This window comes from Physella acuta, unplaced genomic scaffold (assembly GCF_028476545.2).
Source record: "Physella acuta isolate Inbredline_101_S28 unplaced genomic scaffold, ASM2847654v3 ptg000998l, whole genome shotgun sequence".
Lineage (NCBI taxonomy): Eukaryota > Metazoa > Mollusca > Gastropoda > Physidae > Physella > Physella acuta.
The window spans coordinates 197,148-213,870 of record NW_026732515.1 but is presented as its reverse complement, the minus strand read 5'-3'; the positions used below and the strand labels follow the sequence as shown (position 1 = coordinate 213,870).

The window sequence follows — 16,723 nt, the reverse complement described above, 5'->3', positions numbered from 1 at the left end:
TCTTTCATTGTATTTTTAATGGGAATTTTTTTTAATGAGTGCATCAGACATGGTAGAAAAAAAGCGTTAGATCCAGATAACATCGGTCAATTTTATCTAGACAAGCTCGTAGCTCTTAGTAACACAATTATTCTTATATATTTAACACTGTACTTTAATGTTTTTTGTTAGATAATAAAAACAAGCGTAAAAAAAAAAACTAGACAAACACCCGGTGTGAATTTGATCATGTCAACAAACGAGGCAATGACATTAGAGACCTTCCTGAATGTTCATTATCCTAGAGTAGGAGACGGGGGAGAAAAAAAAAAGCTGATGCCGTATTTTTTTTTACTGGCGATATTGCGTTAACCGAGATGAAAGGGAGAGAAAAAAACATTCAAAGACCGATGTAGTGTCGCGTTATCTTTAATATAGGAAATGTGGCTGGCTGGCGAACCAGGGATCGATTATGTTGATGTAATAGGTTATATTTAGATGGACCTCACGTATATGTGGGCTCCAAGCGAAAATATTAGATTGCTTTTCTTGACTCTGATGGCGGTGTATAACAACCCACACAGATTTGGCAGTCGACATCCAAATGTATAACTCACTGTTGAAATAAAAATGAGCCTCTCCTCTACATACATACACCAGATTGCCATTAGTGAAGCTTGTTTTTGTTTTTTTTATCGTCTGACCTATTTTTTGTTTTGCCAAAAATACAAATGTAATTAAAGCCCACATTTCAATCAGTTAATAGCCATCAGCATCAGCCTATGCATCCGTTGTTTAAAGTCTGGTTAGATGAGTTGTTTTAACTAGAGAAGTTGGCATTTCCCAGCACAGCTATTGATTGTTGGCACCCGCTCAGTGGGCCTCTAGACAGTACTTGAAAACCTGACTGTTTCACCGCCTCACACTCCTGGCACAGTTCACCATTACGTGGTTCCCACAACATGATCCATCCCCTCGTGAGATGCTGAAAAGTAAATCTGATGGGACACGCTCGTATTCCTTGTCTGTGGTGACTGGTAACTAGATTAGAAGACCAGTAGAGAAATTCCGCTGAAAATAAAGCAGAGAGGGTATAGAAACTGGGATTCGAGCCAGGAGGAGATGGGAGGAAGGGGGGGGGGGGGGGGAAGATAAAACTGCTGGAGAGAGTTGCAGGTGTGGAAGCATAAAGTGTGTGTGTGTTTCTGTGTGGGTGTAAGTGTAGTTTATTTTAGAAAACCTTCAGTTTTGCTATCTAAAAAATAGTTCAACCACTGATTTTTTTTCAGCTGAAAATTTTATTTAGTGGCTTTAGCTTTAAGTTTTTTTTAAAATCTAGGTAAGATTTCATCAGTTTCTTTTGTTTGTTGTATTTGCATATATGGAAAAGACTACTATTATCATCATTTTTTTTTGTCTTTTTAAATTAGGCCAAAATCAGTCAAAGAATTCCAAACAAACACCTAAAAGGAAATCAGATCCTCCATTAAAGGCAGCAAAGAAAGCAACAGGGGGTAAGAAGATAAAGAAATCCAGCAGTGATGAGAACCTAGAGAGTGGTTCTTCAGTGTGTAAACAGACTTGTAATGTACTTGTGAAACGTATAGAAGAGGACAACAAAAAGCAGACTCCAACCAAGGAAAAAACCAAGTCTCCAAGGTTGAGAGACAAGCACACGCCAAACAAGAAATGTCCACATTCTGAGGGGGCTGATATAAGCGCAGTACCTGTTGAGCTCTCACCTGCCTTAGTAGTGAGTAATTCCCAGGGTCAGGAGGTGTTCCCTGATGCAAGTGGTGATTTCAAAGGTGAATGTGTTGTGAAGGAAGTCAGACCTAAAGATCAACATATCACAGAGGCAGCAAATGTATCATCTGTTTCTACTTTGTCTGCTCAAGGAAGTTCTGATGTAATACATATAGCATCGAAAGATGCACAGAAAAACAGTATTGTTCCATCAAGTGATAAATGTGCAACGAGCTCATCGTCAGTAGTAAGCTGTTGTGTCAGTAATGACGTTGTTGGTTGTAACTCAGTCACATTAGCACCCAGAAAGCTGAATGACCAAGACCTTCTCTCTGGCAGCAAAACACTTCACAATGACAATGTTGGTCTGTCTGAGGTGAAGACCAGATTAAAGACTGCAAATGAACAGTCCACAAGGAACTGCCTGGTAGCAGCGGAGACAGCTAAAAGCATCGCAGGGATAAAAGCTACTGGCACGGAGAGAACTGAGCCCAATTCTGAAGAGGACATGCACTACAAGAAACAAATGCTAAGAGCTGGAGGCAATATCAGCTCACATAACAGCAGTCAGTTACCTTCCATTACTGAGGGTATTGATGTCAATCGTTCACTCACTGACCAGCTTTCCAGGAGGAATAAAGCCAATGACAAGTATTCTCTGAATGGGGATGGTAAGGTGGGGCTAGAAGCTGTGGCATCTGCAGAGATTTTATCACCGTCTAGTTCCTTATCTTCGCATCACCTCTCAGACAGGGAGAGGTCAGAGACAAATTTGATAAAACCCCACGAGTTTCTAGGCGACAGACACAGTGCATTTACATACGTTCAGTCCAGAAGTAACACAACAACCCCAGCAACAGAAGACAGATCTGATTCTAGGGCTAGTGATGGCCAGCTTACAGCTCACATGTCTGACGATAAGAGACCAGGGTCTAGGCTGGACGATGTCCGCAGTGTGAGGAGCAGCCCAGGTTCCAGTCCGCTGGTCGTAGACAGGCACGAGGCTGTCCACGTGTACAGAGACCCAGAGTTAATGCGAAAAAATCCAGTGCAGAGCAACGTTCAGAACATTATAGCTGCTCAGCAACAAAAAATGAGCCAGCCGTTTCCTTCGGTGCATGCGCCGCTCCCCGGCGCATCAGCACCATCACAATCTGCAGCTGCAGCAGCGTTTGTCCCGCAGCTGTCCTCGCGGAGTTTGCTGGGTGTCCTGCCTTACAACACTGCACACCAGCTGACTTCATCCCTCTCGCACCATCTCAGCCTCCCCCATAACTACCCAATGGACGCTATGGTCAGGGCCCAGCAACAGCAGATAGCTGTGATGCAGCAGCAACAGCTGATGAACTACCCACCTGGCCCTTCACTGGCCACACTGGAAGCAGTGCTCAGGGGAAAGTATCCTTCCACGCCCCTAGCCACACAGTGGATGCACCCGAAATCTCAAGACAGTTTATTAACTGGGGATATAGCAGCACTCCACAGAGAGCACATACACCATATGGAAATGGAAAGAATTGAGAGAGAACGTATGGAGCAGGACAGAAGGGAAAAAGAACGAAAAGAACAAATGGAAAGGTAAGAACTGTAAAAATTATTACATTTTTTAAATAAATGTTCATTAACTTTTTTTTTGTTCTTATAATCCTTAAAAATATTGAGTCATTGAATAAGACGTGTGTGTAAAACATTTGACAATAATTGTAAATGGTGCACTCTTTGTATACAATTAACATTCATAAAATTTGCGTTTTTTTTTTAACACGAGCGCTTTCGCTTCATTGAATATGCAACCACATACATTTTTTTTTAACTGGATGTAGTGAGAAAATCAATAACCGCCAGACGGTCTCGTAATATTTATTGGCCGCATCAAGTTATTATTTTTTTTAAACTGTCCTATCTTCATCATGGGTTCACTGAGTTGATCGTTACACGCATCTGAAGGAAAGGAGAGGTTGCGCTGCAGGTCGTGTTATTGATTTTATAACGACCTCTCACTCCAGCGCACACATACACACACTGATTCATCCTTGGCAATATTTAAATATGATGCTGCTTTCGGTGTTTCAATACGAAGTTGTAACCAAGACACACATGAGTGGCGAGGCGGGGATTGCGTCAACTCTTTGAGTGTGTTGACCCGAGAGCTAGAGGGCGTCGGCGTGGCCGTGCTCTACGTGAAAGCGTGTGTTGAATGTGTTCTGAATACAGTGGCGATAGCAAAAGTAGGTCAGCAGCCATATTGGATTTTACATTTTATCAACCTGGCAAGGTTGCTTATGACTCGCCTAGCCTAGTGATGAATATCGTTAAGGTTTGGTGCGTTGTGCTTGTTTAGGTCATTGCGCCTTTTATTCTTACACGGTACTGGAAGGACTGCTAAAAAGGTAAGAGAATGAGAAGTATCTTGTGGGAATAAGATACATTATAGTAGATAAACTAGATTAGATCTAGAATCTAGTTCAGTACTGGCAAGTGGAAGTCGCTGACATTCCATTTCATTTTTAAAATAATAATTGACTTCATTTTTAAAATAATAATTGACTTAGTCTTAGTTTTAATGTTTTTTAAATCTAAATAGTAATTAGCATATTCTTAGTATTAACATAGGCCCAGATCTACTAAATATGCCTAATTGAATTTTTAAACATGGATACTTTGGATGAATATGGATCTAGGTTCTAGGGGCTAGGCCCTAATTACAGGACTATTTCACATGAACTTATTGAAATTTAATGGTTCTGCTATTACTAAACACATAGATTCTAGAGTAAATACTTTATAGGTTCCAAAAATCGTTTACCACAGTATTTGGTTTTAAATTGGATGGTGCTAGATCTAGATCTGCGCTCTTAAAAGACGCATGTAGCAATTCATAATATATTATAGTTAGGGGCCTATAGCTTAGGCCTATAGCACATTCCTTAAATTGGGCGTAGCTGCTGTATCATGTGGGGTGAGCGCCAGCAATCATTGATATTTATAAAACGAGACATGTTTATCTTTGAACTGGAGTCATGTTACAAAGATGAAACACTTTGATACATCAGTGAAATGCGTGACCAATGCTGTAAAATAGGCCATGTGTGCTTAGTAGACTAGACAGATGTTACAAATGTGCGATAATGATGCTATGTTTATTTAGAATGTTAATGCGTAGGCTATTTCAAAGAACAGACACTGCCAGGCAACTTTACTATATGGTGTAACAGCTTGATTTAAATTCAGGTTTGTGTGTAACTGTTTACGGGAAAATTTGAAACATAATTTATTCGGTAAGCCCACTTGTTATTCACTCGAGTGTGTTTCTAATAATAGCACTGTGCTGTACGTGTTGGTTTGCACGATTCAAAGGTTGCTACTTCGGTCCCATTTTCCACTTCAGGTAGTATCAGACTCCATTTAAATTTTTAAACAACGCATTTTGCTGTTTAAAAAAAAAACGAGGGGCGCAGCACACCTGCGCTAGGCATCCGCACCCACACAATAAAACATTGGCCGACACGCCAGGTCAATAGCGCTGTTGCATGTGTGAAACGTCTTCTGACGTTTGTCCTGGCTTACGAAACGCGATAGCACACTTCACCTCAGCAGTTATAAACGCCAAGTGTCAAGGTTATCGCGCGCTACCGTTTAGACCAGGGGTCTCCAAACTACGGCCCGCGGGCCGGATGCGGCCCGCGAGGTCCTCTCATCCGGCCCGCGGAGTTTTTTTTCCACGGAAAAAAAACGTTTGTTGGTGCTGGCTGAGGAACTTTGCCCAGAAAAATCAAAGACATGTCTGGAAGAAACTGGCCCCCGAACTGGAAATTGATAGTTAATGCGGCCCTCGGACTGAAAAGTTTGGAGACCCCTGGTTTAGACAAAGCGCCGTGTACGTGGTATGCACGCATTTTTTTTCCTGACCTGGGCATAGTTAAGGCTGCATTGGCTGGCTTTTGTCTGGTGTTTTATTTTATTTTAGATATTCACTATAAATCTATGGAATCTGTTCTTTTTTTTTTAAATATTTAGAATTAAAACGTTATTTAAGCATAAATCTTCAAGTGCTGAAATAGAAAATAAAACAACATACGCCTATAGGCCTAAACAAGTTTGTCAACAAAGAGAACAAAAACCACACTAAAGCCCAACATGTTCGTGGTCGTAATGTCAAACTAGTTGCCGTGTTTCTAAATCTTGTTTGTATATCTTCTTAAACTTTAAACAGACTAAAAGAAACTGATGACTTGAATTCAGCTTTTTTTTTTTTACACTTACACATATATTTTTTTTTCATAAAAATATCAACCAAAGCACAGAATGGTCTCTTAAGAAATGTTATTGAATGTTGCAGGGAAAGAATTGAGAAAGAAAAAATAGAGCGAGAAAAAGCCGAGAGGGAAAGAGAACGTCTCGAGAAAGAGCGAATAGACAAAGAGAGAATAGAACGGGAACGCCAGGAGTGGGAGCACAAACAAAACCAGGACCGTATACTACGGGAGAGTGTGGATACCGTCGCTGCTGTGGACCAGCATTTTGCTGAGTCACTCACGCGGCTCGCCTCTCAACAGGTTGGTTATCTTTTTCAATTGTCTACACTCAGCTGTTGTCGCAAGGCGTTTCATTAAAACTGACAGTTCGTGGCCCTTTTGTGCTTTATGATGTTTTGGGAAAATGTGCCGCCACGATTGTCAGTTGATTGTAGCAATTTGAGTTAAATGGGTTTTTTTTTCTTTTCTTTGGTCAACATGACAGTTCGTGTCCTTTATCTTATATCCCTGCTTATCTTATTATTTGTACCCTTGTACCACATAACGTTTTGATAACCATCTGTTAAGTTTGATTAGAACAGTCGAGGTGTTTAATTAATAATGGTGAATTTCTCTTCCTTCCCACCACCACCACCATCACGAAGTAACTTCTGGTTATCTCTCTAGGGGGAATTCAATATAACAGCTCAAATTGTATTAGTCACTCTGTGCATTCTTCTAACCCTGTTTAATTAAACGAACTCCACACCGGTCGTGCCACTACCACACAGTTGATCCTTTGACCCAGTCCAACCAGTGAATATAACGGTCTTTGTACGTTTGTACCGCCGGGCTGCCAATTCAAGCTGCCTTCTTCGCCCCCACCGCTCCCCCCACCTCTTTTATCAAACAAGGTTTTTATTATCTCGAGCGTATTTTACTTGGCTTCAACATTTTTGTGCACCTGTAGCGTGCTGGCTCTTTACTATTCACTGATGTGTAAGCTGCTATGAATAGATTCGGGGATTGTTGGCAGATAAGCGGGATAGTATTTCGTGTCGGGGGCCGTCTCCTAGTACGTTTTTTTTTTTAGCATGTGTAGCTAGGCTAATTGAAGCAACCAGTCACGCGCGCTGAACCAGTATGGTTCGGTCTATTATCCATCAGCTCTGTCGCGTATATTATTTCGTGTTGGTATCGATTTTTAAAAAACTAAAATAGAACACAATCTGGTGTTTGTAATATTAAAAAGTCAATAAGGGTTACATTTGTCCCTGCGTCATAATTTATCACCAGTTGTCAAAACAAATATCTCAAATTGACATTTTGTTTGCAGTAATTTGTCTATCGTTATTCGCAATTGCCTTTCTATTTTTATGGTTTGTAATATGAGATAAAATAGAACGTTTTTACTCCTTTATTTTTCTTGTGTTGAGTTTTCTCTTTAAAGTATTATTTCCACTGACAAGCTTTTCAAATATTGATAGCTAAAATTGCTGTTATTTTTCTAAAATATCTTATTGAATTTATTTGTAAGCTTGCAGTTAATAACATGGAATGCAAGTTGGAGGCATTGCTTTGTGTCAATAGTTATAATTTTTTTTATTTTTACATTTATCTATTACAATTCTTTTAATAAAAATAAACTAGAATTTCACCAACCTTTGCCCACAAAGAATTTTGGTTTCCTAACATTTTGTGATCTTTTGCCTACAGGGAATCATGTTTCCTTCTATAACTCGAGGTACAGGCAGGGGCTTTATGCCAAAAACGGAAGCTCACCATCCAGTTCAACATAACATGCCATATCATGATAAGCAGTTTGAGCACAGAAAAGAGGAAAAAGTCAAAAGGGTATGTGAGAACTCAGATTTCTTTTCTGATTGCACTTGGTTGTGGGGCATTGTTTTTTTTTAAATAATGGGTACATGTTTTTAAAATGCTGACTACATGGTATTTTTTTTTTTACTTAAAAAAAATGTGTTTAACCTTTTCAGGAACCTGAATCAATTTCTGATGACAAGCGTTATCTAAACAAGCCTGAAAAAAACCCAGTGTTTCCTGGTTATGCTTATAATACCAGTGGCTACCCTCAGTCTACCCAGAAACCTGTCTTTAGCCTCTACGGTTATCCTTCTTCCCAGTCAACCACAATCACAACAGAGCAGCTCAAACAAAGAGGTCTTATCCCAGAGCCCAGGCAAATAGAAGATGAAGACAAGAAACCCCTCTATTCATCTTTGCCACCTCATGCTGCCAACACACTACACCCAAATCAAGCTTACAACCCTAAAGACATTAAGAGAGAGCCTCACAGCTCTGTCATAGTGAAGAGAGACGTGAAGCCTGTTGTAAAGATGGAGAACCCAATACAAGCCCACTCTCATCACAACTCTCCCTCATCCTCGTCTCCTCGTCCACAGCACCCCAGACCAGCACACACTCCAGAACATCGTCCAGATCGTCCCCAGTCCTCGTCAACTAGTCCTGCCACCGGAGTCCATCCTCATCTTCTGCACCATTCCAGCCCTGTTCCCAGTGGCCCAACTCATACACAGCCACCACCACACAGCTCCGGTTTTCGCTCTCTTGACCCGCACTCATCTCCGAGATCTCAGAGCCCATACAAGCCAACGACTAGTCAGCCACAGGCAATGCCCCAGCCTTTGAACTTTTGTAAGTCTCCCAGTGCTAATAAAAAACCACTGGAGCAGCAGCCACAGCAGATGCATCCTGGTTACCCAGCTTCAGTGGCTCAAGCACCTGTCTCATTGCCTAGTTCCATAGCTTACAGCTACAGCCTCATTCAGCAAGGACTGGTACCCAACCCTATCTACAGCCAGGTTGGGGGTCCACACCCTTCAGGCCCACCTCCCATACAGCACAATTCCAGCCCTCTAGCTCCTAATACAATACCAGCCCCCAAAACATCACAGCTGAGCCCTTCAGGGAATAAGAGGAAAAGTGGTGGGAAAGATGGTAACACATCAAGTAGAAAGAAGCCAAAAGGACACCCTGAAATGGCTGGAGTGAGTCAGCCCATGTCCATTCCTGTCACCACCCCACAGATACTAACCAACCCATCACCATACACCACCTCCAGCAGCAGTACATGTTTCACCAAGCCTGTTCTCACTTCATCTCTCAGCGGCCATTCATCTTACATTGACAGCTTCAAATCCTTTGTGGACAATACTGTCCAATCTGCATTCCTTCAAGAAGAAAAGAAAGCACAGGAAAAGGCTGAAAGGGAAAGACAGCAAGCAGCTGCTTTAGTTTCCACTCAGTGTAACAAAGTTGAACCTAGTCTTCAAGAAAGAAAACCAGACTCTCACATACAAACTTTGCCTAATAATACACCTGAAGCAACAGCCTCAGCTACTAGGCAAGACAACACACCTTCCAATGTTTCTGACTCTTATAATAGCCGTATTATGGATACTATAAACAGGGTGGCGAACAATCAAGTGGACACAGATTCTGATACACTTAGTGCCTCCAGCCCACCCCCACAGATAAAACCTTCTGATACCAACAGCCCACTGAATAAAAGCGGAAACAATTCTGGCTCCAGCCATCCACATCATATGAAAAAGGCATGGCTTCAGCGCCATGACGAGGACAAAAAATCCGAGACGCCTGTGCCTGTGCAGGCTGAAGAAGATTCATCAAACTCCAATCACACCAGGGATATCATCAGTTGTGTTGAAAATTCACCAGAAGGTAGTCTTGAAAATAGAAGTGCATCGCCTGCTAATGTTGTTGTGACTTTGCCTAATGGCAATGTTAGTGATCTCAACCATCATATTGATGAATCTACCTCATCTGCTTCAGAGTCTGAAATGCAGGTAGGAATAGTTCATTTTAAACTCCCTTACTTCTAAAAATATTAATTATATGCTTTCAAAATATTGTAATCAAAATGGTTTGGTCAGATTGTAAGTTCAAATAATAGTTGTAGATCTTTTCATTTTTGTCAATCTCTAAGTCATAAATGCTTCATAAATTTAAATGTATAAAGTAGTGTGGTGGAATGTTTATTGTTAGTAGAATACTAAAATAGTGTAGTCCCTTAATCAATTGTATATCTGTAATTTATCCAGAATTCATCTAAATCATTTGGGGCAAAGAAGAGAGTAAAGCCTCGAAAATCTGGTGGATCCGTTAAGAAAAGTAAAGGAGATTCAGACAAAGAATCATCTGCCTCAACTCCACCTCCAAACGCTTCCAATAACAACAATAATAATAATAATCAGCGCAAAAAGAATAGCACAAACAAACGGGGCAAACCAGATAAGGACATCAAGATTAAGGTGACTTAAGAAATTCCCATTTTCTCTAAATACTAGTCATTCACTTAACCATGTTTATTATAAAAAGTTTTCATTCCCTTTTCTGCTAAAGAGTAAACCTTGTAGTAAAATGTGTGTACACTGTTAGATTAAAACGCGTATACCAATTCAATCAACAAATTAAAGTAAAACATTTTTAATTAAATACTGTAATTATGTAAGACCTGTTTTTTAGTGTTAGCTTGTGCTCAAAAGATACTTGTCCTGAACTGAATGATTAATATAATGACAGCTTGTCATAAGATTAATATAATGACAGCTTGTCATAAGCTTCAACCGTATGTTGTAAACAGCACTTATGTAGGTCATGCACCTGCTATTGCTAAATAAACCAGTTCTTTTTTTAAATTCTAAAAAATAGAAGTTTAAAACAGTTGTTAAAATTTTACTGAGCCTATAATATTGTCAGCAAAATTTGCATATATTTTGAAATGCTTTCTAATAACTAATTTTCTTTTCAATTTAACTTACCATAGGATGATGGCCAGTCTGTTAAAAAGGAAGATTCAACTTTCAATTCATCCAAGCAATCTCGTGATAATAGTCCCTTGCCGTCCAAACTCCTGGAGAAGGTTCCTACAGTCCCAACAGCAGTATCTTCACCTTCCCCACATTCCGAGCATTCAAACCCATCTCCAGCATTTTCAGAGAGTAACACTGCCAACATGTCACCAGCATCTTCAACATCTTCCTGTAGCAGCAGCACAACAGCCACAACTACAATATCTAAACTCAACTCAAATAAAAACATCAACAAAATCAACAAGGATGCCAAGAAAACCAGGAGGAGTAAAGAGGCTTCATCAAAAGATAGTAAGAAAAGTAAGAATAGTTAAGATTGTAATAGAGAGATGGTGACAAGACAAGGAATTTTGGTTTTAAGTAGGTTTTTTTTTTTTTAAAAACAGATTTATATTTATTTTTGATGAATTTCAGGTTCTTCTTTCAATAAACCATTGGTAAAGATGACCGTTGCTACCTTGAAGAAAACCATGTCACCTTTCATACAAGATGGCCCTTGCAGTGAAATCACTCCTAAACTGACCAAGTGTAGAGAATGTAAAATGACCCCGGTTCAAAGAAGTAAAAAACAGCCCAATATTTTCTGCAGATTTTATGCTTTTAGAAGGTAACACATTTTTGTTTATATTTCATTTTGATATTTTAAAATGTTGTTTATATAACATTTTAAATATTTTAAAATTACTTTTCTTAAGTAATTTACTAATTGTTTTGTTTCTGTAGACTGAAGTACAATCCACGTGGTTTTGTCACAATTCATGGATTTTCTGAACTCTCTGATGCAGACCCAGATGATATTGAGCCTTGGCTCCCACGCTTTCCAAGTAATTACAACAAATTTTCTTTTGCATGACATAAATAGTTATTTATTTCATTGAAGTGCTGCTTTTAAAAAAAAAAAAACTAAATACCAGACAACAGAGAAGGCAGTTAAATAGTTGGCAAGAAACCAAATGAAAGTTGAGCGTGCACATTTTTTTTGGTAACATTCTGTATAACAGAACCAAGAGCAAAATTGTTTCTTCTCACCGTTGCATCAGCCAAAAGCCTTGCCAAGAATGCTTCTGTGATGGTTTTAATAAATTCTTATACAAAATGTTTTAAAAATTTCAAATATGGGTCAAATTTATTTTATGATTTAACTAATTTGCAAAAAAAAATTTTTAATGAAAATGTAAAAGGTGAGCATATTACTATCAGGATCATTACTTGATAGGCATGTGTAGCCTCTGGTTTATCAAGCCACTTATGTTGTAATAAATAGTTTTTTCAGGCTTAAAGGCATAAGTTAATTTAACAGAGACACTGCTAGACTTGCATAGATATATGGTGCAAGTTTTTGTTCAGTTGTTTTTTGTTGTATAGGTGTTTAAATTAAGCATAACAATTTTTTAATTATATATCAGTTGAAGAGCCTGAGCTTGATGTTGAAAACTCCAAGTTTATTATTTCCAAAGTGGGGGATAAATTTTGTGAGTTGGTTGAGCAAGAAAGGGAAGCAAAGTCCTGGGCTGGTGACAATGGTATGTGCTTTAAATTAACTTTTTAAAGCTTTATATGCAATTACACAAACATTGCAACTTAAAGATAAATAAAATTTTACTTTTAACCTTGCAGTGAAGATAGTTTGGAAAAGAGCTGTGATGGGTGTGCGAGAAATGTGTGACGTTTGTGACACTACACTATTTAACATGCACTGGGTTTGTCACAAATGTGGATTTGTAGTTTGCCTGGATTGCTACAAAGTCCGTATTAAGGAAGGAAAAAGTAAGTTTGTTTAAAAAGCTGTTTAGGTCGGCTTAATATTCCAAGATTACTTAATCAATGAATGTATCTTAAATATTGTTTTGTTTATTCTAGAAATCCTAGCTGAAGATAAATGGCTGACTTGTAGTTCCAATAGACAAGCCCATAAAGCTAGTGAGATGATGCTCACACAAATCATACCAAGTGATGGTGAGTTTTCCAGAAATCAACTTTTTAATAGAGAATTAGCGAGGGGTTTTTTAGCGCAATTTCCACACTGACAATTGCGATTATTAACTCGTTATTTCTGGATGGATGTGTGTCCGCAGCTTTAAGTCGTATCTCCTCCTCAACGAAGCAATATCGAGGACTAGTTCCAAAAGCAAATATGTTAAGCAAGCTCCGAGGATGATTGTGGGCCAAAAAAATTCCCGGAATTCCTTCTTGGATTTCCCGGAAAAGCCAAAAAACCTCGAAAAAATGCAGTTTTTGCCCCATATCTCAGCAACCAGACCACTTAGCGACTTGAAACATTTACCAATAGATTCCTGCCATAATTTAGAACAATATTGCCGAAGAAAGTTTTCAAAAATATCCCTTTGTTCGGTCACAAAAAATTAATTATGGAAATTGCGCTTAAATTGTCACTAGACTTTTTATTAACTTGTTTTGTCTTTTTTTTTTTTTAATTTAAATAAAATGTAACTTATTTACATTATTGTTAACAGCTCTATGGGAACTAGGTAGATTGATACATGATATTCGCACAAAATGGTCCATCCCGTCAAATTGTCCTTGTGGTGGTAACAACTCTGAGAACAAATTGGTACCCAAAAATGGAATTAATCAGGTATGATTCTTCACCTATGTATATTTTTATATTAAAAAGTTATTAAATTTTGTCTTAATGCTGTTGTAGATATTTAGTAGAAGAAAATATCTCAGATTAAAATTGTTTTCTTCAGCAACTTTTGAATGCAGTCAACACGAGGAAACTCCCAAATGGCTTTGGTTCTGAAGAGCATAGCAATAAGCACAACAAAAGCAAGAAAAACCAAGATGCGAACCCACTCAAGACTTTGGACAGTTATAACCCTGATACAACTTCCTCACCCCTCAGCATATTAGCTGAAGTTGCTTCTATGGAACCAGACACCAACAGAGATAAAGACCCTAAGCGCAAGCTGGAGAAAACAGTTCCTGGTGATGAACTTGCTGAAGATGCTGAGAAAAAATCTGGGTGCTCTACTCTTCGTGAATTGCTTACCAAAACTGCTGGCAAGGTAAGATAATTATCAAAGTAGAAGGATCTTGTGATTTTAATATTTTAAAGGACCTTTTTATTTTATGGCACATGTATATAATTTTTTTAATGTTTGTAATTCAGCCCAAAGTAGCAAATGACAAAAAAGTGAAGAAGGGAAGTGGACTCAGCACATTGGACGATATCATTCAGTCAGTTGTAGAGAAAAGCTGTACAGATGGTGGTGCCCCCTTCAAATTTCTACATTACACACCTCGACTTGGTGGCTGGAAGAGGGAAATACCTATTATGGTTCACAACATAATGGAGACCAGTGTGTTGTACCCAGATGTTCCTCATTCCTGGCTCTGTGATGGGAAACTACTGCGTTTACACGATGCTCATCACAAAGGGAATTTGCAGATTTTCCAAGAGCAGTGGAAGAGAGGACAGGTACTTTTTCCATTAAAATTTAATATATTTTTATCTTATCTGTATATAACATTTTAATGAGAATCAATTAATTTAATTAATATTGATCAATGTATTTTATTTTCAGCCTGTATTGGTATCCTGTGCTGATAAAAAGATGAACATGAATATTTGGAAGCCAGAAGTTTTTGTCAAAGAATTCGGAAATGTAGAGAATGAGGTTGTCAATTGCCGTACTGGAAATACTATCATTGGTCATACAATGGGAGATTTCTGGGAAGGTTTTGAAAACCTAAAGAGTAAGTACCCTATAATTCTGTTTTTTAACATTTGAAAACACTGGTATCTTTTTCTGCAGTTTTTAACAAACTTGTCAAATTTCCCAGAAACATTTATGAATTGTTTTATTTTTAGACCGTCCAGTTGATGAAAATGATGAGCCTATGTTGCTGAAACTAAAGGACTGGCCACCAGGTGATGACTTCAGTGAACTTCTGCCATCCCGATTCCAAGATCTGATGCAAGCACTGCCACTGCCAGAATACACTCAAAGAAATGGAAAACTCAATCTTGCTTCAAGACTTCCTGACTTCCTTGTGCGTCCTGACCTGGGACCCAAAATGTACAATGCTTATGGTTCCTCTCAGTTCCCTAAAGAAGGTACTACAAATCTACACTTGGATATATCTGATGCAGTCAATGTTATGGTTTATGTTGGAATTCCATGGGATGGACCAGGAGGCCGGAAAGTCCAGGAAGAAGGTAATTTATTCTTACTGACCTTTCTACTAAACTTAAAAAGTAACTGACATTTTTCTAACTTGCTAATAAATTACACATAGTCTACCTGTTTATAAAAAGATTCTAGAATTTAATCAACAAACCTTTTATTGCTTCATGATCAAATACATTTTTTTAGCTGCTGTAAAAGCCATAGATGATGCAGGCTGTGATAGTATCACCAAGAGGAGAGTGCGTGAGGTGCATGAAATACCCGGTGCTTTGTGGCACATATATGATGCTCACGATGCTGATAAAATCAGAGATTTTCTCAACAAGGTATTTTTTCTTTTTGAATAATTTTTGTATTCAACTTTCCCGTTATAATAGGTTAACTAAAAAGTATCTCACAAATAATTTGTGTAAATGTTTACCCAGTTTAGAGAAGTAACAATTGTATTGTAATAAAAAAAATGTTCCAGGTGGCTAAAGAGCGGGGTGAAATCATTGAGAAAGACCATGATGCTATTCATGACCAGAGTTGGTACTTGGATAAAGAGCTCTGTGATAGGCTTCTTAAAGAGTACGGAGTCCAAGGCTACACTATTGTCCAGTGTTTAGGAGATGCAATCTTCATTCCTGCTGGAGCACCACATCAGGTATGGGATTTTCTTTTTACAAATGCTGCTTGCTAAAAAAAAAATTAACATTAATGATAGCATGTCTCATTTAACTTGTTTACAATTTTTTTTATATCTTATGAATTTTATTTGAAAAAATTTTTTTTTTTTACCTAGGTACGGAATCTTCATAGCTGTATTAAGGTGGCTGAAGATTTTGTCTCACCTGAACACTTGAATCATTGTTTCCGACTAACTCAAGAGTTTCGTCAGCTGTCTGAAACACACTCCAACCATGAGGACAAACTACAGGTAATTTTTAAATTTAATATTAGATTTAGTTCATAGTTTTGTCAATTCTGTTGCCATACTTTTTGATGTAAATCCTCCAGAATCTTTCAACATTGATTTTTTTTTTTTTAGACAAGCTAGATTCTACTTAGTCAAGCTTAAAATACTAGCTTTTTAAAAAAATACTTTGTTTTTCAGAATATCAGTACTTTAATTAAATTTATACTTTTTCTATTAACAGGTAAAAAACATAATATATCATGCTGTTAAAGATGCTATAGCTGTGCTGCGAGAACATGACCCAGATGACTAATAGATGAGAGAAATACCAAGTTAAATGTGTGTATGTCTATACGTTATATACATACTGCACTACTAGATTGACTGTCTGCTTCAAACTTAAGCTAACTCATGGAAATGGGCTGTGCTTCAATAACTTTGTAAATGATGAAAAAACCTGTTGCAGTTACAAATTCATCTCCAAAGGAGATTACTGCTTTATTGAAGAAGTGTGCACACAATATCAGAGAATTCAAACAATTTTGTGTTCATTGAGATTTCTGTCTGTCCCAAAACATTTCCTGTCTATTTCTTTTGAGAGCTGGTGTTTTTGGATAGCAATCATTCTCAAAATATGTCTGTGATTACTGTTTTGCTGATTTGTAACATAAGGCTATTATTCTTATTTGAAATATAGATAAAGGGAAATAACTCCCTTTGATCACTTCTATTACTAAAAAAAATTTTAAGTTTCAAGATTGCAACTTAAGTATTGATAGTTAACATTATCCCTGGTTGTGATTGAAATGGCAATTTTGCATTTGTTTTTTTTTTTTT

The 16,723-nt window shown here is 38.1% G+C and overlaps 1 protein-coding gene across 1 annotated transcript in view; it reads left to right on the top strand.

Moving 5' to 3' along the window:
• Nucleotides 1-16,723, top strand: part of LOC131954439 (putative JmjC domain-containing histone demethylation protein 2C) — a gene marked incomplete at its 5' end in the record, with an annotated part of 44,517 nt that extends 27,794 nt beyond the window's left edge. The window contains 20 exon segments of the mRNA XM_059318107.1: nt 1,410-3,303; nt 6,065-6,281; nt 7,677-7,814; nt 7,958-9,808; nt 10,064-10,273; nt 10,789-11,134; nt 11,249-11,441; nt 11,558-11,658; nt 12,241-12,357; nt 12,452-12,601; nt 12,695-12,790; nt 13,309-13,430; nt 13,546-13,863; nt 13,968-14,276; nt 14,383-14,554; nt 14,670-15,017; nt 15,175-15,314; nt 15,458-15,634; nt 15,773-15,907; nt 16,128-16,723. Coding sequence (XP_059174090.1) covers nt 1,410-3,303; nt 6,065-6,281; nt 7,677-7,814; nt 7,958-9,808; nt 10,064-10,273; nt 10,789-11,134; nt 11,249-11,441; nt 11,558-11,658; nt 12,241-12,357; nt 12,452-12,601; nt 12,695-12,790; nt 13,309-13,430; nt 13,546-13,863; nt 13,968-14,276; nt 14,383-14,554; nt 14,670-15,017; nt 15,175-15,314; nt 15,458-15,634; nt 15,773-15,907; nt 16,128-16,199 — 7,106 coding nt within the window. The 3' untranslated portion in view covers nt 16,200-16,723.